The 21965-nt window shown below is 40.1% G+C and overlaps 1 protein-coding gene across 1 annotated transcript in view; it reads left to right on the top strand.

Moving 5' to 3' along the window:
* LOC121520397 (ephrin type-A receptor 4-A-like) overlaps positions 1 to 21965 on the top strand; it is a 42008-nt gene that overhangs the window by 17918 nt on the left and 2125 nt on the right. Inside the window, exons 6-18 of the mRNA XM_041803824.1 lie at positions 3535 to 3690; positions 4325 to 4861; positions 9825 to 9949; positions 10090 to 10249; positions 10352 to 10463; positions 12415 to 12473; positions 12715 to 12828; positions 12915 to 13100; positions 13183 to 13244; positions 14171 to 14380; positions 14599 to 14775; positions 20361 to 20548; positions 20648 to 20833. Coding sequence (XP_041659758.1) covers positions 3535 to 3690; positions 4325 to 4861; positions 9825 to 9949; positions 10090 to 10249; positions 10352 to 10463; positions 12415 to 12473; positions 12715 to 12828; positions 12915 to 13100; positions 13183 to 13244; positions 14171 to 14380; positions 14599 to 14775; positions 20361 to 20548; positions 20648 to 20833 — 2272 coding nt within the window. The remainder of the gene's footprint in view (positions 1 to 3534; positions 3691 to 4324; positions 4862 to 9824; positions 9950 to 10089; positions 10250 to 10351; positions 10464 to 12414; positions 12474 to 12714; positions 12829 to 12914; positions 13101 to 13182; positions 13245 to 14170; positions 14381 to 14598; positions 14776 to 20360; positions 20549 to 20647; positions 20834 to 21965) is intronic.

Here is a 21965-nt window from a genome sequence, read left to right as displayed (position 1 = left end):
CAGATCTATACAAGCTTATCTTATCAGCATGTTTGCATCCTCTTCCCTCCCAGTGTTGGCTCAGCGTGGCGCTCGGTAGCGTAGGGTTAATGTCGGGTTAATGACACCCTCATGAGCTCTTATTCCAGGTCAGCACCACTCGCCCCCCTCCCTCTTCTAGAAACCAGCGCTAAAAAGACACAAAAGGCTACAGACAACTGAGAGAATAGAGACATGAGAGGGCGCTGAAGGAAGTTTATGGCTTCTTTCTTTCTCTTCCTCCTTCATTCTGTCCTCTGTGTTGGAGAAAAGGAGAGAGGATTGGGTGGGAAAAGACACAAAGGCAATGTGCTAACCCCCCTGGCAGAGTCTTGTGAAGGCCTGTAATCAAGCTTTAAGTCCTTAGCAGGTCAAATACTTCACTCTTGGCTCTCTTTCCCATGCATGCATGGACCTACAAGGATGATTAAAAACAAAGGAATGTGAGTGATATTTTATTGTGCACCAGCTGACATATTATGAGTCATTCAGCAGATAACAGCCAAGCTTATCAGCTGTAAAGCGTATATGAATTCACAGATTTCAAGCCTTATCAAGCCATGAATATGTTTATGAATTTACAGGTTTGGACTGGAGGATTTCAGCTGCCTGTGTGCGGTCTCGTTTGATTCTGGTGTTGATATGGTGCTGTAAACTCTCCTCACCGGCTTTGAAAGCTTTCCAGAAAGGAGAGGGATGTACGCACAGATACAGCAGTAGTGAGAGAGTTATCAGAGACACAAAGCTTGAGATAAGCAGAGGTCGAGGAGGAAGTGTGCGGGGAGCGAATGAGGGGAAAAAAAGACGTGAAAAGGAGGGCAAATGAGTGTGTGAAAGAGCAGATCTACGGAGGCTCACACAGATGGAGAAGGCTGGTTGGTGTGAGGAGATTACAGAGGAGACTTCCTCCCTCTCATTCACTGATGAGAGTGTCATAAAGCTCTTACACACACAAACAAGCACACACATCATTCCAGCATTCCTATCCACTCCCACTGGGATGGCTCCATCTAGGAATTGTGAAAAAGCAGAGGAATGATGGCGGGATTGAGGAAGGGGAATGAATGGCTGTGATGATGAAAAAGAAGGTGTTGAAAAAATGATTGCAGCAGAAACAAATGAAGGATTTCCTTCAGAGATTTAAGAGGGAAAAAAATGTCTCTAACAAGCCCTGCGCTGCCATCTCTGCTGCTTCTCCAGTGGATGTCAAGCAGTGTAATTATGCTCTCATTTATTGTATTGTTGCTCTGTCAATGCATGGTATACAGAGAGAAGATTTCTCTCCCTCCCCCCTCTCTCTTTCTCTGTCTCTCCTCTTTCATATATTTAAATGTCAATTATATTTGTGTGGGCTGCAGCTCTGTGGAGTTTGGATGTATTCACTTCTACTGTTTGTGGTTTGTGTGTGAGTGGGAGCTGATCAGCAAGTGTTCTTTTAGGTGTTTTCTTTCTTTTCTCATCAAAATCAGAGATAAATATACCCCTCCTCTTCACACTATATCCATTTCCCCCTTTCTTTTCTTTACACTTGTTTATCTTCAGACTGAAGCGCCGTCTGTGTTGATTAACTTGTCCTCTAGGATGTCGAAGCTGTCAATATTGAAAACAACAAAGGCTGTATCAGGGGTCAAAGATCAGCTGACTCGAAGTCAATCTAGAATCAAACGTGAGGTGTTCTCATGAGTGTTTCAAACCTAAGAGAATCATGCCTTTTGGATCTCTGTAGAAACATGAAACCAGAGACTTAATGATGTCTTGCTTTGTTATGCATATAAGTATTAAAAATCATTTTTTGCTCATAGGCATGTCATTTCTATCCGATTAAATACAAAATATAACTGCGTTTGTCCATCAAGCCTAAAGTTTAGTACACACTGTAAACCAACTTCACACTGGTTAAACCTCGCATCTTCATTTTTCATGACTTTAACTTTTTTCATGAATCAGTGCCATTGGTCCACCTTTAAATCTGTCAGTGGGTGTTAACTCATTTTAAAGCAATACAAATTGTCAAAAAGATGCTGACTATGACTTTTTGGTGCTAAATTAATTGGAAAAAATAAAGTGTGTTTTTTTTTGCATTCCCTGAAAAGTGGTGATTTTTGAGATACAAGGTTTTGGTCTGACGCCAGCGATATATGGGTCTTAACTGATAACCTGCTGTTTTTTCAGCCAGATCAAAATATTTTGTCATTTATCAAAAGTAGTCCTGTGTTGACATAAGTTAGTGCTTGTCTCATGCAGACCAACAACCCATAACCCAAACAGTTTGAGCAGTGGGCGTAGGGAGCCTCAGGTGGCAGGACATGTTGTTAAAAAAGACGCTGCAGAAATCCAAAATGGTGTGCAAAGCAACAGAGTCCAACTCTAAAATGACAGTTTTACCTTGATATCATTGCTGAATGTTACTGGATGCATCCACAGTATCAACAAGCAATGTAAGGGCATGCTGGCAGGGATATAAATGTCATCTCCTCCCTCTTGCTTTCACTGAATTTTCCTGAATATTTCCTGCTGTGTTCTCACATCAGTTGACCTCGACTTCACAAAGAAAATTTCATGGAGTCTGCAGGAAAAAGGCAGGGTAAATTAAGGGTGGAAAAAGTGTGTTCATGTTATCTACTTATTGAATTTATGCCAAGTTAGACCTTGGACCCTTTTCTGTTCTACAGTAGTAAGGAAATGATTCTTAGTCTGAAATGTTTGCAATGTGGTTATTTCATGAATGTAAGTTCCAGACTTTGCATATGTATAAATATTAGTTTAAAAAAAAATCTAAAACTGAAAATACGTTGTACCAGCAAATTATGGCACTTCTGCTCTGAGAGAGGCAGTGGCTTAAATGAACAGTCTGTGAAAGGGGCTGTCAGAGGTGAACGGTCTGCAGGCAGACTGTTTTGGAGAAAACATTAACAAACAATTATAACAACTACCTAACCAGCTGTCTATTAAAAATAGACACCACATTAAGCTTGCTATTTTGAATTAAATTAAAGTCTTTCCATTTGTGACTGTCTGATGTCAGTCCTCATAAGCTGAGAAACTCATCTACAACTGCTGTTATTTGAAACTGTAGAATCCAAGTATCATAGTTTATTTAGAGCAGTTGAAAAGAGGAAAAAACATGGGTATATTACACCAGTCTTTAAAGTCAACAGCAAATTTCTGCTTGGTGAAGTGCCATCCTCCTCCTGGGTGCTGCTGCGGTGTTATTGTTGCCCAGCTGTCTGCAGTCATCCTGGTTTTGCCTTCATTATTACCTGCATCTATGATAAGATCAAAATTCAGACCATCAATTTTCCCGCATAGCTTTCAGTGGTTTTAAACTAATATTGAAATACGGTCCTCAGTCTTCCCTGCCTGAATTAGCCATGTGCTGCGTTATGATATGATAATGTGAATGTAGCTTTACATGCGTGTTGGGTTTTTGTGCTTCATTGATGTTTTCTAATGCAGGTGTAAGTGATAGCAGAGTTCTTAAATTTTGTCTCTCTCATTGCACCTGCCCTTCTGCAGCCTGCGCTGCTGGTTTCTACAAAGCAAAAGCCTCAGATGCCGGATGCTCCAAGTGTCCTCCACACAGCCACTCGCTGAGGGACGGGGCGACTGTCTGTGACTGCCACTCTGGATTTTACCGCGCTGACAGTGACCCTCCTTCCATGGCCTGTACCCGTAAGTACACTTACAAATACACACCACGCTAGTAGGACAATAGATAAGCCAAAATGCAGCCAATACATGTGTGCATGGCCTGCAAATAAAAGCAAAAAGCACACTCATTGTTTCCAAACCTCTCTATCTCAAGCAAACAGAGGGAGACGCAAACTTGTCTGAATGCCACCTCTGTTTCATGATCCCATTACTTATGACTAAGCCACCATCTATGTCCTGTCTGCCAGAGATAACTAAAGACATTGAGAAGTGAATAAATGTGCTCTCTCTCTCTCTCTCTGAGTCTCTGAGAAGGTCCTGTGTGACAGACTTGGAGACCTCGGTCTGTATGTCATAAACTTAATTATGCCTATATACAGCGCATGGTTTCCTTGGCCTGGGAAAAATGAAAACACAACCATACACACATACTCTGTCTGCTAGAAACACACACAAAAAAGAAATACCACGAAAGAAAACATCCAACCCATCAAAAAGTCCTCTGAACAGTATGGTTTTCACTCTGATGCCAGATGTCTGCATTTCAAGTGGTGCCAGCGTCTCACACAAACCTCCCCATCCACTCTGGATACTTCCACTTCCCATATGTGCACTTTCCCTCTAAGTTTTCAAGTTTTCCCTCTTTCTTCCTTAGAGCCACCATCAGCCCCTCAGCAGCTCATCTCAGTGGTGAACGAGACGTCGGTGGTCCTGGAGTGGGCCCCCCCTCGCCGGCTGGGAGGACGCAGCGACACCAGCTACAGTCTGGAGTGTCTCATCTGTCAAACAGGAAGCCACAGTCAGAGTGGTGGTAAAGCTCTCCCAAGGAATCGCAGCATCTCGCAGTTAGAGGCTCAGCACGGCGGCCTGGGGATGCAGTCAGACCAGGGGATTGTGGGATCTGAAGTGCAGACAGGAAGAGGCGTCTTTCAGAGCAGGCCAGTGCCTGAGGATTACCTCAGACCGGGTTCTGATTCAGACTCCAGCTCTCAGCTCTGCCTCCCCTGCAGTTCAGATGTGCTCTTCTTTCCTGGTCAGACCGGCCTGAAGAGCTCCAGAGTGGTGGTGAGTGAGCTCAGAGCCCACACGCACTACACCTTCATTGTCCACGCACGCAACGGGGTCTCCCAGGCCAGCGGGGCAGCAGGGGCAGCCCAGAGTGCGTCTGTCACCGTCACCACTAACCAAGCTGGTAAGTGTGATAAATGAATTAGTAGGATTGTGAGTGTTGCAGCAAAACAAAATGTGCTTATGGATGTTGTCTTTAAGTGGGTCAGCACAAAGCAAACTGCTGTTCGCTGCATGTGAGCTGCCCCCAGGGAGGCAAGGCCTCATGGGTAATGCTCTGTTGTGTGTGGAGGCGTGATATGAACAAGCTCTGAATAACACTGCAAACTTGCACGCTAAAACTAGTTTCAACCTTTAACATTAAAGCACTAAAAACAGCAATAGATGTAGTTTTGCATTTAAAATAAGTGTGCAAAATAAGGGTTCATGAGATTTTATCCTCAAATATTTCTTAAATATGAAATCAGCCTATCTAATGAATGTTTTTGGAAACCTAAACTGAACTAGAGAGCCAAGGAAATGAAACCTGTAACACTTACAGAAACAAAACCAACAATTCATAACATTTAATGAAAAAGGAGTAAATTAGACAAAGTGTGAACACCTATACTGCTGAACTCTTGCTCACCCAGGGTGGATGTTAAAGCAAGATACAGCCTCATTAAGAGATGACCACACTGTAAATATGTACAAAAAATATTATATTCATACAAATTCACTGTTACAGTCTCTCTCTGCTAACCTGGCACCCCAGATGGATGTGTGAAACAGTGAAACACATCCATCTGGAAAAACCACTCATACACAGCATTTGGGAAAGGGCAGGGCCTTTGAAAAAAAAAAAAACTCAGAGGGTGATTGGATGAATGTTCTGTCTGTCACATCTTTATGGGACAATCAGAGCAACAAAACATGTGATGTGGCCAGTGAGCCTCCATTAGAGCTGCATAACGCAAATCATGGAAACTGTAGACATGCCAGTACACAAGCTTTGTCATTTTTGAATAGAAATCAACTCACAGCTGTTCTTTGTTCTTCTTTTAACAAAGAAATATCATCAAGTTCTGATTAAACTGGCACTTTAGCAGCATCCACGCTAATGTCTTCTGCCATAACTGCACTGGCCTCTTGTTGCTGCTTGCTTATGTCACGACTCCGCCGCACCCTAAAGTACTGCCCCTCGATGCTGATCGGTCCTGTCACTTTCTAAACGGACCCAAACGGTTCAGATGGGAACTTTGCACGATGGATTCCCCAGTGAAGAACACAGAAACGGGCATATCCATCTGCTTTGCAAGGTTACCTCTCTGCTACAATACATTTATTTTGTAGAAAAATTATTGAACAGCATCAACACTGACAAAGCTCCCAGACACTTTTCTGCTGTGTTTTAAACACAAACTCTTGCTTCTACTATCACTGTCAGAGTTGCGGTAGTTATTACTCTGTCCTCCTACACCTAACAACAGCTGATTTAATTATAGGGCTGCTCTTAAGATGATGTCAAAAAGCATGCTGGGAAATGTAAATCACTGACTCAAATACAAATACACAAAGCAGACGAGGGGGAAAGCAGTAAATTACAAGACTACATAGTAAAACTGTTGACAGCATTAGTATATCTAATAGAGGAATTTTACTCGTGTCAGCTCTGGACTACAGACGTGTTTGAAAAATCACCCAGATTTTACAGCGTGTTTCATTTTACTCGTGAAGGTGTCAGCTGGTGTGTGGCGCTCCCCACACATGCTCTATATTAGTTTTTCAGCCTGTGCTTTTCTTTTCTTTTTTATACATGCTGTTACTTCTCAACTGTCCTTGCTCTAAGTCTTTATGGTGGCATTTAAAGACCAGCATACCTGCTTAGCTCCAGGTGCCCTGGGGAAATAACTTCACGTTTGTGTACACAGCATGAGGGCTGTCTGCGATGTGTCAAGTCCAACCTGCACCACCATATGGCCCCATATCATATGAACACACACAAAGGAGGGAAAATGCCATAAAGGGATGGGAAAAAGAGGGATGTAAGAGGAGAGAGAAAGGAGAATGAGTTGTGTCGCTATGGAGCAGGAAGGAGGAAATGTAGGTCACATCTCAGGTGCACTAGGTCAATGGGATTGTTGACAAACAAGCACCATACATACCTACAAACTAGATACAAAGCTAAGACACTCTTGTACAAGTTAGACATAGGGTATGCCATGCACAAATGTATTTATGTAAGTTAATATAATAATCTATCTTTGGTTTGACGTTTTTTATTAATTCACCATAACACAATTAACCAAGAAGACAAGCTGGTTTTTTATCTTCCTGTGTGTGAAACATATCTGGTTTAATTTCTATCAGTTATTGAAAAGGTAACTTGTGGATTGAGAATTCTAAGCCAATAAATTCTTTCTGTTTTATTGTACAACTACAACAAGTAGCATAAGAATTAGCTGTGTAAAAAAGAAATTGAAATTGTTCTACCATTGATTAAAGCATTAGGATTTACTTTTGAAAAACCAATGCCACTAAAAGTTTGGCTTGTCATATTTCAGCTTTTTTACCACTAAACTAATATAAACTCAGTCTAACATCATTAAAACCAGCAGAGCCAAAGCAAGCTAAACTTGTGTCATCAAAACTCAAACAAACTTAACTAAACTAAATTAGAATAAAATACATGAACACACAGTATTTAAACCCATGGTGATAGTCAAAAGCATCACTGTGCAACTTCCCACTGACTTTAGTCCCATTTTTCCTAAATGAGAACACATATTTCATGGATTTAATGGCATATTTACATCAGGCTTTGTTAAACTACCAGCATCAAACAAAAATCTTGGATCTACTTCTTTAGTCTTTAATGGCAAATGGTAACCAGCATTAGATACCCTACTTCTTTATTACTCATTGAAAATAATTACACAACATAGACTTTTGCCTTAACTTTTCTTATATCAAAGTGCTCATCTGCGACCCACTGATTAAGGTTTTGAAAGCCTCTTTTGGGTTGCGCCCAGCAAGTTAAGAACCATGGATCTAAGATATCCCAGTTTCAACTCATCCAAATTAACTTTAACTAAAACTAACCTAATAAAACCTGATATAACCTACCTTATCCTGGGAGGTTCATCAAAAGTGTTTCACACCTGACCTAACCACACCCAAACTAATAGGAGTTGACCTAAACTAAACTCACCCAATCTAACCTAACCTAACCTAAGATAACCTAACCCAATCTCACCTAACATAGGCAACCCTAACCTAAGCTAACCGTACCCACTCTAACTAACCAGGACTTGACCTAACCTATCCCGGGGAGGTTCATCCAGAATGTTTCTAATCTAATCCAGTCTAACAGGACTTGACCTGAGCTAGCCTAACCCAGTCAAACCTACCCTACCCTAACCTTACCTTACCTTATCTAACCTTACCTAACCTAACCTAGCCTAACCAAACCTAACCTAACCTAACCTAACCTAGCCTAACCAAACCTAACCTAACCTAACCTAACCTAACCTAACCTAACCTAACCTAGCCTAACCTAACCTAGCCTAAGCTACCCTAACCTAACCTAACCTTACCTAACCTAACCTAGCCTAGCCTAACCTAATCTAACCTAACCTAACCTAACCTAACCTAACCGAACCTAACCTAACCTAACCTTACCTAACCTAACCTAGCCTAGCCTAACTAAACCTAACCTAACCTAACCTAACCTAGCCCAACTTTACCTAACCTAAGCTGACCTAACCTAACCTAATCTAACCTTACCTAACCTTATCTAACCTAACCAACCAAACCTAACCTAACCTAACCTAATCTAACCTAACCTAACCTAACTCAACCTAACTTAACCTACCCTAACCTAACCTAACCTTACCTAACCTAACCTAGCCTAGCCTAACCTAATCTAACCTAACCTAACCTAACCAAACCTAACCTAACCTAACCTAGCCTAGCCTAACTAAACCTACCCTAACCTAACCTAACCTAGCCCAACTTTACCTAACCTAAGCTGACCTAACCTAACCTAATCTAACCTTACCTAACCTTATCTAACCTAACCAACCAAACCTAACCTAACCTAACCTAATCTAACCTAACCTAACCTAACCTAACCTAACCTAACCTAGCCTAACCTAACCTAACCTAACCTAACTTAGCCTAACCTAACCTAACCTAACCTAGCCTAGCCTAACTAAACCTAACCTAACCTAACCTAACCTAACCTAACCTGACCTAACCTAACCTAGCCTAACTAAACCTAACCTAACCTTACCTAACCTAGCCCAACTTTACCTAACCTAAGCTGACCTAACCTAACCTAATCTAACCTTACCTAACCTTATCTAACCTAACCAACCAAACCTAACCTAACCTAATCTAACCTAACCTAACCTAACCTAACCTAACCTAACCTAGCCCAACTTTACCTAACCTAACCTAACCAACCTAACTTAACCTAACTTACCTTACCTTACCTTACCTAACCTAACCTAACTTAACCTAACCTAACCTAACTTTACCTAACCTAACCTAACCTAACCTGACCTAACCTAACCTAACTTGACCCAACCTAAAGGGACTCAAAATAACTTATCTTGGGGAAGTTCATCCAGAGTACCTACTTATTAACTAACCAACTTTATCGTACTTAACTTATCGTAACCAAAATAAGCCAATTTTAACTAAACTAAACCAAACATCACCTGACCTAGCTAACTTACTTACTAATTAACCAACTTTATATTACTCATCATAATCAAACTAATCTAATTTTAACTAAACCTAACCTTACCTAACTGTCTTGGTAACCAATAAGCCAACTTTACCTTGCTTAACTTATCATAAACAAAGTAAAGTAATTCTAACTAATCTTAACCTAACCAAACTATTATTAACCATAGAATATAATTCATTAAAAATGAAAAATGTTTTATAAATGATTATAAATCAGTGGAGATGAATAAGATAAAATCAACCAACCTGAACCCAACCAAAGTAAAGTATACCAGTCCTCATCTTCAACTTCACAGACTGGACCGATCCAAACCAAACCAACCCCAGCTGTCTTTCTCTATCTTCCCTCTCAGCTCCCTCTCCTGTCTCATCAGTCCATGCCACAGAAGTCACCAGACACAGTTTGTCGTTGGCGTGGCAACAGCCTGATCGACCCAACGGGGTCATCCTGGAGTACGAGGTCAAATTCTATGAAAAGGTGAGGCAGCCACAGGTTAATTCAGCTCAGACAGCTGTCTGGATTGTCAATATGTCCCCCTCTGTTTGTTTCTCTCATGGGGAACATGGATTTGCAGTCAGACTCTGAAAAAAGACTCCTCTGTGTTTTTGTCTAATCAGGACCAGAAAGAGCGCTCCTACCGCATAATGAGGACTTTCTCCCGGAGTGTCGATGTCACCGGGCTCAACCCCCTTACTGTGTATGTGTTTCATGTGCGAGCTCGCACTGCGGCAGGATATGGAGAGTTCAGTGCTCCATTTGAGTTCTCCACAAATTCAGGTAGTCTGACAGTAACAATCAGTCTTTTAATAGGAATAATGAAAGTTTTATGGTGATGAAGTTTCTTTTCCATTAATGACTTCTGTGTCCTTCCTCCGTCAGATCCCTTCCCTCTGATCGGCGAAGGAGTAAACTCGGCCTTCCTGCTGCTGTCTGTCAGCGGGGTTGGAATTTTACTGCTGATATCTGCAGCTGTCTTCATCATTAGCCGCAGGTAGACTCACACACAAAAACACACACTTTTTTTTAACAAATTACTATAAGGATCCATATAGGCAGCCGTTCACACCTATATGCTTGTTATGTTGGCTGGAGGTTTCCCATCAGTGCATCATTGACGTCAATCAGTGTGCTGCCTCTACCTGAACTACTGCTGCTGAACTGCCCCAATTACACACTAAAACACACACACTCTCCTCTGCGTAGCTGAATAATGCGTGTGTGTTACCTGAAGCTTTTAAAGGGGATTAGAGTGGAGACAGTGATAATCCCTTTGTCCCTGACTTGTCATTACTCTCTTTTCAGCAGCGCAGCTTGCGTGTCACACTCACAAGCATGCGCGAGTGCCCACAAACACTCACGCACACACACCTGCTCGCCAACAAAGGTGTTTCTGACAGTTTCTTTGTTTAATGGAAAACACCTTTTATCTTTCTCTACCTGAGGCATCGCCCCTCCTCCTCACGCTCCCTTAAAATGCTTTCATCTGCTAGTTCTGTGTCTTTCCTTCAGCTTCTGTTCTCATTGTTGTCACTTGTGTTGTAGTAAATCCTGAAAAACCCCATGACTGCCTACTTCTAATGGGAAAGAAACAAAGTTAGAAACTCATTCATGTCCTTGTGTGTGTTTTCTTAACTGTAAAAATCATACAAAAAATGTGTGAGCGAAAAACAGGGAGTCTCTACTGATTTTAGAAGGGCTGTCAAGATCAATTGCAACTAATTAAGGTCCAGAATTAATTTACTCACACATGATTTATTGTTCCCTTCATCACACTCTAGTTTAACTGCTGCAGTGTCTCTTTGCAGCAACAGTGATGTAAAATGAGTCCACCACTGCTCCTAAATGTCCAATTTTATTTAAAAAAACTCACAGACAGCTCAGTGAGCAGGTCAAAAGTCATCTGTACCTTGTAGTACCAAACATTTATCTTTTATTCCCCACGTCTTTCTTTTTCAATCCATAACAAGTTCCTTTTGTCCCTGGTTAAGTTCATTTTTTGTGATCAAATGTTTTTATTCATTATCAGAGTGAGGTTTGGGTCACATATCAACACAAAATAACAGACACATTTAAAAGCTATAAAAATAACTAATGTCAAAGGGAAAACAGATTTCTACAAAGCAATGTCAAGTAGATAAAAATATGTAATGCAAATAAGTGACAGCATTAATATTTACCTCCTTTAAGTCAGTATTTAGTAGATCCGCCTTTGGCTGTAATCACAGCCCTGACTCTGTGGAGATGCACATCTGAACACTGAAATTTTACTCCATTCTTCTTTGCAAAACTGCTCAAGCTCTGTCAGGTTGCACAGAATTTGGGCATGAACAACTCTTTTCAAGTCCAGCCATAGATTCTCTTTTGGACTGAGGTCTGGGCTTTGACACAGCCACTCCAGAACATTCACCTTACTGTCTTTAAAGCATTTCTGTGTGGCTTTCTCTGTATGTTTAAGGTAATTATCTTGATAGAGAATAACTCTTCTCCCAAGCCGCAGTTCTCTTGCAGGCTGAATAAAATTTTTCTCCAAGGTTAGGGTTAGAATATGAATATGATTAATCGCGATAACCACGTATATTCTGAAACTACGCATGCTTCAAATTTTTCCACTTTCGCCAGCCCTAATTGTTAGTTTTTATGGAAATATGGGTTTGAGAATTTCTTTAAAAGAATTGTTTGTATTTTTAGTCCTTTTTTTAAGAAAAATGTAATGCTTTGAATGTTTTTTTCTCTTGAGTGTCTCGTTGATTATGAATTATCACCTGTCTGTTTTCAGTTTTTTTTTTTGTCTTTTTTAATGCTGCCGTTGTAAAGCACTTTGAAACATTGGTTTTGAAAAGTGCTCCATAAAAAAGGTTATTATTATGTTTTTATAAACAGTTCAGTTTGATAGACAGTAGTGGGTCTAATTTTCTTTTTGCTTTTCCTTTTTGTGTCATCAGGAGAAGCAAGTACAGCAAAACAAAGCAGGAGTCAGAGGAGGAGAAACATCTTAACCCAGGTATTTCACACACATACATACACACAAACACAGACGCACAAACATACTGTAATGAGAAAAGACAGATGGATCCTCTTTCTTCCCATATTCTTTTCGATCCACCTGCACACAGCCCATACATACTGCCAAAGACATTTACATAACATATGCAGCAGTTACACAACTCATATTCTCACCCTCCTCTGCATTCCTCCTTCTCTCCTCCTCCTCCCTTATTTCTTCTTCTTCTCCTCCTCGGCAGGAGTCAAAATCTACGTGGACCCGTTCACCTACGAAGACCCTGATCAGGCCATCCATGAGTTTGCCAAGGAGATCGATGTTAGCAGTATTCACATTGAAAGAGTTATTGGCATGGGTAAGCCTGGCATTAGTGCACACACACACTTTTACCCACACATGCTTGCTTACTTGGCGCTGACTCTGCTGTTTTTTTGTGTGTAGGAGAGTTTGGGGAGGTGTGCAGTGGTCGTCTTCGTGTTCAAGGAAAGAGGGAGATCTACGTGGCCATCAAGAGTTTGAAGGCAGGATACTCGGACAAACAGAGGCGGGACTTCCTGTCTGAGGCCTCCATCATGGGACAGTTTGACCATCCCAACATCATTCGGCTGGAAGGAGTCGTGACTAGATGTGAGATCTGAATAAAAGTAGCGTGCAGAGTTGTTTTTATTTTTGATAAAGACTAATATTTCTAACTCTTTCATTTTTGTAGGTAAGCCACTGATGATTATCACAGAGTACATGGAAAATGGATCCCTGGATGCCTTTCTACGGGTACATTTTTGATATTATATCTCTAAACCTCTTTTTTTAAGTGTTACACAAAGAAATGGAGAATGAATGCCAGGGAAAGTGTGTAGAGTGGAAGAGGAGTGCTTCTTCACAAATTAAGGTAACAAAGACAGTTTGATACAAGGACAGATTGTTCAGCCAAAGACAGCAAAGGAAAGGTTAGACTTGAAACTTAAAAAGCCTTCAATGTGTGTCCTTGGCTACTACACATTTCAACTTGCAAGGTTTATCAGGGTGGTTGAAGAAGAGGAAGAAAATGAGGAAAAGAGAAGACCAAGGAGGGGAAAAAGAGAAGACAAAAAATTAGGGAAAATATAAGAAAAGAAATGTAGAAGTGTATGTAAAAAGGAAAGAGAAGAAGAGGAGCAAAAGGAGAAAAGAAAAGAAAAAGAAGATAAAAGTAGATAAAAAAGAAAGGATGATAACTGGATGAAGAAGAGGGGTAGAATGAAAGGAGGAAAGAAAATTGATTAAAAAAAAACTTAGAAAGAAAACTAGTACATGTTCATATGTGTACAGGCTCACAAGAAGACCATTTACAGTAAAAAAAAAAAAGCCCAAAAATAAACAATCAAACAACTAACACAACTTTATAAAAAGAAAGGAAAAGAAGAGCCCATGCTGCATGCAGAGGAGGCACTGTACATAGAATGGAGCTGTTCTTTCAGCAGACTTTGTTTTCACCTCTAATTCTGCTGTGATTCTCTTCACAGTAGAGACGTTTTTATCCTGTCTCTTCCTTTAATTAGTCTGGAAGGTTTTGATGTGTATTAATTAACCATTATTAATCATTTGGAATAGCATTTTTCTGTCCGCTGGAAATGAACCAAATCAAAATGTACTCTCTCATGACTTCCCAGCTTGTCTTTGTGTCCATGTTAACCTTTTCTAATGTTTTTATGCTTCAGAAACACGATGGTCAGTTCACAGTGATCCAGCTGGTTGGCATGCTTCGTGGCATTGCCTCAGGAATGAAGTACCTGTCGGACATGAGCTACGTTCACAGAGACCTGGCAGCTCGGAACATCCTGGTCAACAGCAACCTGGTGTGCAAGGTGTCCGATTTTGGCTTGAGTCGAGTCCTGGAGGACGACCCAGAGGCTGCTTATACTACAAGGGTGACTAACACACGAAAACTAAAATTATTTTTCATATTTGGATGAAATATCTAAATGTGACAGATGTCTCATAGACATAAATCAGTATATATTTCACACTTTAACCCTTTGGAAATGTTCACCATTCCCCCATTCGGATGACTGAATATACATTTACATTTACTGAATATACATACACTGTTAGTCACTGACCCAGCTTTCTCTTTTCTCTATTTAAGGAGCCCACAGGAACTTATCTTTCCCCCGGAGGGAAGATCCCCATTAGATGGACGGCTCCTGAGGCAATAGCATACAGGAAGTTCACCACAGCCAGCGATGTGTGGAGTTATGGCATCGTCATGTGGGAGGTGGTTTCATACGGAGAGAGACCCTATTGGGACATGAACAACCAAGATGTGAGTCATTTGTATATCTGCTAACCTCTGAGTTCTCTCATAGACAAAAGTGCAAGCTAATTTCTGAAACTTTTTGCATATTTAAAGGTAAATGTCAAGTCAGACTATGCAGATGGAGAATATGGATCTCTTTTACAGGCAATATGAACACAGCGTCACTGGCTGATGGTTCACTTTTTTATTTTTAAAGATACCATGTATAAGATTAAATATATTAGCTCAAAACACAGGCTGTATAAAACATGGATGTCATCTCAGTGATGTCACCCACTAGTATCTGAAGAGGGGTTTTGAAGCCCAGAGATGGGAGCTGCCATATTGAAAATGCTGTCTCAAACTTCCAGCCAGTCTGACAAGAGGCAAAGAGATTTAGATGGGATGGGCTTTAATCTCCCTGGCAAATGGCTACTTCAGCCCACATCTGTTTCAACTCAGCCACCACTCACTGGGATCTTTGCAGTGATAAATTAACTAAATAAATAAACTAGAGCCCCTCTCATCCCCCTCTCCCACTGGGTTTCTGACCATTACCCCCAGCTCCCGCAGCCTGTGCCATCCACTCCTGCCCACACCAGCAACAGGTGTGTCCAATCCCACCTGTATCCCGCATGGGTTCTGATAATCCATGTTAAATATTCAGAATAACAGACAGTGTTTTCAATGAAAGGACTGGTAATATTAATGTGTTCACTTAAGTGCCATCTTGACAAGGTATCTCTGTGAACGAAGGAAACCTTGTCATTAGATCCTGAATGCCATAAGACCAATTTGTATGGAAATGGGTGTTTTTTCCCCAATTAAACTGCATAATGGCTCAGCGTCTCTGCGCACCAGTGCGTGTTTGCAGTGATTGGCCTACAACACAATAGGGGGAGCATTACAGCTGTGTCTTTTGACTTATTTACAAAGTTTTAGAGCACACACTTTATTGTGGGGCTTTAACAAAGCATCACACTGTTTGGCTGCATGGAGACAGACACATATTCATACACATTTATGCAGCACTGCCAACTGCGGCTGATAAATGACAGATAGTAAACCAGGATTTCTAACACCGTGTGACACATCTCCGGTATTATCTTGTTTTATATGAGCATGGAGAAGCGCTCTAAAGAGAGTTTCATTTGATCAGGGATTGTGGAGCAGGTATGTTATCACATACAGGCATGCACAGGTGCATTTCCTTGTGGGCATGTTTCAACAAAGTCCAGTTGATTTCCATCTTTGTCACTTTCTCTCTCAGTTATAGAGAAAAACCAGAGTCATGAACCCATTGTAGCTTCCGTCTTTTAGCTCCTTGGTTCCCAACCTGGGGTCTGAGACACCCTTGGGCCGGAGATTTCAGGGGGCGATGTGAGGATCTGTCTGCTCTGAGGTTGTTAAAATTTGGGTCATTCAGAGCTGAGATCATGATACAACACAGAAATGGTTCATACAAAAGCCTTTTGGTGATAACACTTTTATTTTTGGCTGTTTTTTTTTTTTTTTTGGCTTTAAATGATCAAAACGATTCAAAGTGATGCTTATTTTTGACAGCAATAAGTCTTTTTCATATTGGTGGTGGGGGGCCACAGCTCGTCTTGGATTTGTGAAGGGGGGGTCAGTGGAACAAAGGTTGGGAACCACTGTTTAGCATGTGTGTTTGAAAGAGATGGCTGAATTCTCTTCACCTTTGTTGCACAGTGTGCATATGTGTTTCACAGGAGAAGTGACGTAATAGGGTACAGGGAAGGGGAGGGGGACAAACTGAAAGGCGCAACAATTATGGATATTATAGAAGATCTGTACATATTTCTGATTTCTTTATGGCACCAAGTTCGGACCAGTACACCCAAGAAGTCTTGTGAGAGGTGTCAAGGACAATTTGAACAACATTGTGGTGTGCAAATCAACACAGACAGACACACCACCAGTTATCGTAGTAAGATAAAGGCAGTTTAGGCCTCATCTAACACCTACCATGCTGGAACATTTACAGTCTTTAAAAAAATCATTTCATGAAAAGAACAGATTTTCTCTCTGATGTTGTGGTTTGCCTTTTTAACTCATAAAGAGGCATCTGTTTTAGTTTCAGTCAGTTTTATAATCAGTTACAATCTCCTCTCAGGAGCTGTACATTTATTTGAAATTGAAAACAAAGTAATGTATTGTAAAGCAGATTAAGTATGTCAAAGCTGAACCAGGAAGTGCCTTTTTACCAGCCAAAAATGTTTATGCATTAAGTAATCATTTTGAATCTAAAATAAATGTTTTATCATAATGAGGTCATTGGGGATTGGCTTTAAAGCTTTTTTGCTGTGAGAAAAACAGATGGCAGTAGTTTGTGATGAAGTATTACCACAACTGAGAGGTAAAACTGAAAATAATACAAAATAAGACTAAATCAGGGTTTAGTTCCTTCAACAGGAGATGTGTACTATGAGAAGTAAAATTAAACTTTTACTTCTATACAACCCACGGATTAAACTCAAGTAAACCCCATTTTAACAGATAAATTAATAAAAAAGCACCACTTTTGGATCTAGAAACTTTAAGAAAAGACCTCTTGGAAATAAACTTTCCTTTGTGCAACATAATGAATTCTGACCCAGTGACCTCTGCATCATTTTGAAAAATGTAAATTTTGCCTTTTAACATCCACAGAGAGGGCAGCATGCCAAGCCTGTGTCCACCCGTCACAAGGACATTTTATTAAAGATGAAAATTCAGACGTAATAGAAAATGACTAGAAATAACCGCTTTATGTTTCTCCTCAAGCAGAGCACACACAAAATAAATTATGGAGGTTTCAGTTGTTTGGAACAGTTTTTGAAGATCTGAGATGAAATCCTATTTCAGAGCACATTTGCAATCACTTTGCTATCAGAGCTTGTTAAGTCTGAGCAGGTCACCGAGTCAGTGTGGCATATGGAAATGTACAAACATGATTGATTTCATCTGCAGCACTGTCGAAGCCGAAGAAAACTTCCGCTGATGAGCCGTCCTCCACACACTTTATCCAGATTATTTACTTTGTTTTTTTCAGAGCACATTAGCACACGCTGAGCTACTTTACTGTTTATTTTACTCTCTTATTTGTTGGCACTGACTTATCACACAACAACATACGAACTGAGGCATTTTAAATTCCATTTCCAGTGTAACTCTGTCACTGAGACATCATTCAATATATAACACTAAGGCTGATTTTGTACAAGTCGTATTTTATATTATAAAAGTAGACTGATTTATGCCTCTTATCTACACCTCTAGCACTGTGCTGCAGCAGAGGCTCATGGGTGTAATGAAGTTTGATTTAAAGCAACAATACGTTGAATTTCCATTCTGAAATGTCTACATTAATTCAAAATGACTAATCCTATGTCACACATCTTTTTTACTTACATTACCTCAAACACTTCAGACAGTTTTAGAACTGGAGAACTACAGAATTTTCACGGTTGTAATGGTCCGTGTCTTGTAATGGTAGCTGTGTGAAAGACTGCTACAACATAAGGAAGCCTGACCTGCTACTGGGGGTTGCTGTTCTGTCTTGTTTTTGTTTTATGTTGCTTTCTTATGATGGACCAACATTACTCTTTTCCATCTGCTGTGCACACTGTCACTCAAGCTCCCCCTGTAACACTCACCTCCTTTAGTTTCTTCCCTATTAATAGAAGTATTTTATGCAGTGAGGGAGAAAAGCTGTTAAAAGTGGTGATGCTGTGAGCAAGAACGCATTACAGGATCACTTGTGGCATCAACTAGGAAGGCCACTTTTTAAAGGTTTTCTTTCCCATTATGTTAAATTTATCCATAAAACAAACAAAAAAACATGGTGTAATGTTTAGCCAGTACGCCTAAAGCAGTGCCCTTTCTTTCTTCTCAAAAATAATTCAAGTCAGGTTGACTGCAGACCGTTCATCTCTGACGGCCTCTCTCACAGACTGTTCATCTGAGACACCATATATCTCAGAATAGACCTACACTCTAAAACTTTCAAAAGCTCGTCCTCCATGAAAACATTCTATCACAGCAACGTAGCTCATGTAGATAACAGCACTACATAGCTTACATGGCTAAAGCTAAGCTCACAAAGCAGCTACGTAAGTAACGTATCTAAGTTATCAATGAACCTAAGTTAGCTTTAGCCACGTTTGCTAAAGCTCATGTTGCTAAAGTTAACTTAGCTATAGATAATGGAGCTACATTAATAACAGCTATGCAGCTAACATAGCTAAGCTCATAAAGCAGCTATGTGAGCTATGGAAAGGTTATCTCATAGCTGATTTAGTTTTAACTACACTGCTAAAGCTTATGTTGCATCTGAACTTTTTCTGTTTTTTTCATGAAATGTTTCTTAGTCTGTAATATTTGCAATGTGGTTATTTTATGAATGTTACTGCCAGACTTTGTTTATGAATAAAGTTGAATAAAAAAAAAATCAGAAACTGATTATGGTACTTCCTTCTGAGATTATACGACATCTCAGATGAACCATCTGTGAGAGTGGCCTTCAGAGATGTGTGTTTTGCATCCAGACTTGTCTTAAATAATTAGTAACCAGCTAGGTGGAGCTAAGCACCTGGCCTCTATGTATTCTTTTGGCGTTTTGATTTGGGACCCCTGGCAGTGAAATCTAAATACTGCACATTTAAACCCTGTTAACATCCAGAATTATAACTCTGATATTCATTGTTAATGGAAAAATGAATAACACTTTTTTTCTTTGTTAAATGTCATATATTTCTTTGAACATATGTGATTGAAATGCAGTCAGGAAATGCTGACAGATAATTTCTCAAAATCTTAATCGTGCCAGATTCCTGATTAATGAGAACTGATTATTTAGACCGGTGGTTCCCAAAGTGGATGTGGCCAGTCACAGTTTTTGCAAAAACTGTCACTGGCTGTGTGTTTTTTTTTTTGTTTGTTTGTTTGTTTGTTTGTTTTGTATGGTTACATGTTTTCACATTTGGTTTTTAATTGTTTGGGGGGGGGCTGAAAGTTTTTCATCTGCCAAAGGGGGGCCCGGCAGAAAAAGTAAGCCTTGAACATAATAAGCCTGAAAATAAAAGGAAGAAAAAGAAGAATATTAGGAGTCACAGAAACCATTTTCTCCAGATTTAATATACAAAGGAGGCAGAGGAGCTGCTCACAGCTGCAAAAAATTTAAACTGGATTACAGACAGTGGTGAGACAGCTCTGATGAGAGTTGTGGAAAAAATAAAGAAGTCATAAACCTTTGGCAACAGGAATGGCTTTCTTCTTGCGAAATTCATCAACGGTGGCATTACAAAGCGGCGGTTTGACTGAGGCACATATTGAATCATTTCCTGTACATAACAATTATGAACTATAATTTATTTGCAAGAATGCTGTGACAGTAAGTGTACAGTAAGTCTGCACTGTAATTTATATACAGTATTGAAACTTTACTGTAGTTACTGAGCCAGGAAATGTTCTTAATCTCTGTTTCTATTTTAGCGTAAGTGAAACATTTTTACCCGTACCCAGTTTTTGAAAATTGTTGGATCTAGCCTTTATTTAAAAAAAGACAAAACAAGAAAGATAATGATAATCCTCTACATCTGTCCTTTCTGCAGGTGATTAAAGCGATTGAGGAGGGCTACCGCCTGCCTGCTCCCATGGACTGTCCTCTCGTGCTGCATCAGTTAATGCTAGACTGCTGGGAGAGGGAGCGAGCAGAAAGACCCACCTTCAGCCAGATCCTCAACATGCTGGATAAACTCATCCGTAACCCCGGCACTCTGCGCCGCACAGGAGGGGACAGGTACAGACCGTACATGCAAACACTGACAAGAGTGATTACAAGGATTTACTAACTTCAGCAAGATTACAATTTACGCACTCTTTCGTTCTGTTCCTCCAGACCTACAGCCACCATGTTGGAGTCCGGTTTGGGTTCAGAGGTGTGTGTGTCGGTCGTACCAGAGGTGTGTATGCCAGAGTGGTCAATGAGCGTGTGGCTGCAGTCCATCGGGTTGGAGCGGTACAGAGACACACTAGCAGCAGCAGGATACATCAGCCTCGACAGCCTCCTGGCTCTCACACACCAGTAAGTGCAAACTCCTGTGAAGGTGGACGGCACGGAGAGTCAGCTTGGCATCAGTTCATTAAATGTCTTTGTGCTTTAACATGAGCTACACAGATACTATTTAAGCCCTGATTTAGTTAGCAAAGTGATCAAAATGAACCCAGAAGGAATAAAAACCTCTTTATTCTCATTGAATGATAATGTCTGACAGACCATCTCATAAAAGTTTTTTTTTTTTGGCTTGCAAATATTTAAATGGCTGTTGATGAATATTTATTTATTTTTATCATCAAATACTGGTCAAACAAACTTGTTACAATGTTTGTGAATGTCATCTGGGAAAGTATAAAGAAAATCCTCTGGCAAATGGCTGTGTGTGGATGGGGGAGGCTTTAAATGCTGTTTGATGATTCAGTTAGCATCCTGAAACCTCTAGTGTTTGACAAGATATTTTTATAAGCCTCACAGAGCTTGTACTTTAAAAAAAATCAGAATGTTCTGATCTTCCTGTATAATTACTTAAATGAAAGGATACCGCTTTAAATGCATTCTTATGTACCATTTCACTGAAGACTTGAAAACCCAAAGCAGAACTGATCTGACAAACTGCTATCATTTGATTCCTTGCAGATATATTGAAAACACATAAAAAAGCTGAGTAAATCATAATTAAAGCCCATGAAAATTAATGTAAAGCTTTGCAACACTTTTATGTGTTGGAATAACTCTTAAGGACAGTAGAGCTACAAAGTAGTCCCTCATGCAGAAAATTTAGAGAATAGACCTTTTTCTACTGCAACCCATGCAGGTGGCTTGGCCAAAGACAGGGAAATGATTAACGGAGAGACATATTTTCCCAGTTTTAGCAGATATGTCTCTCGATGACTCTGACAAAGACTACAAGCAGAGTCTATCAGAAAAAAGTTTTCTCTACAACACTAACATTGCTTTTTAAGGTCAAAGCAGAGTTTGGCTCTTACAGTGCCCATAGAACCCCTTGGACGTTTGACCTATTTATTGATTTTATAAATCTACCATGATCAGTACAATCATAAATCATAAAATAACCTTTTCTAATGTCAACGTGAAAAAAAATTTCTACAATGTGATGTCAATTAAACAAAAAATAAAAGCTAAACAAGTGATTGCAAAA

Source organism: Cheilinus undulatus, linkage group 13 (assembly GCF_018320785.1).
Source record: "Cheilinus undulatus linkage group 13, ASM1832078v1, whole genome shotgun sequence".
In the NCBI taxonomy this organism is placed as follows: Eukaryota; Metazoa; Chordata; class Actinopteri; order Labriformes; family Labridae; genus Cheilinus; species Cheilinus undulatus.
This window is presented reverse-complemented; position numbering and strand designations above follow the sequence as displayed.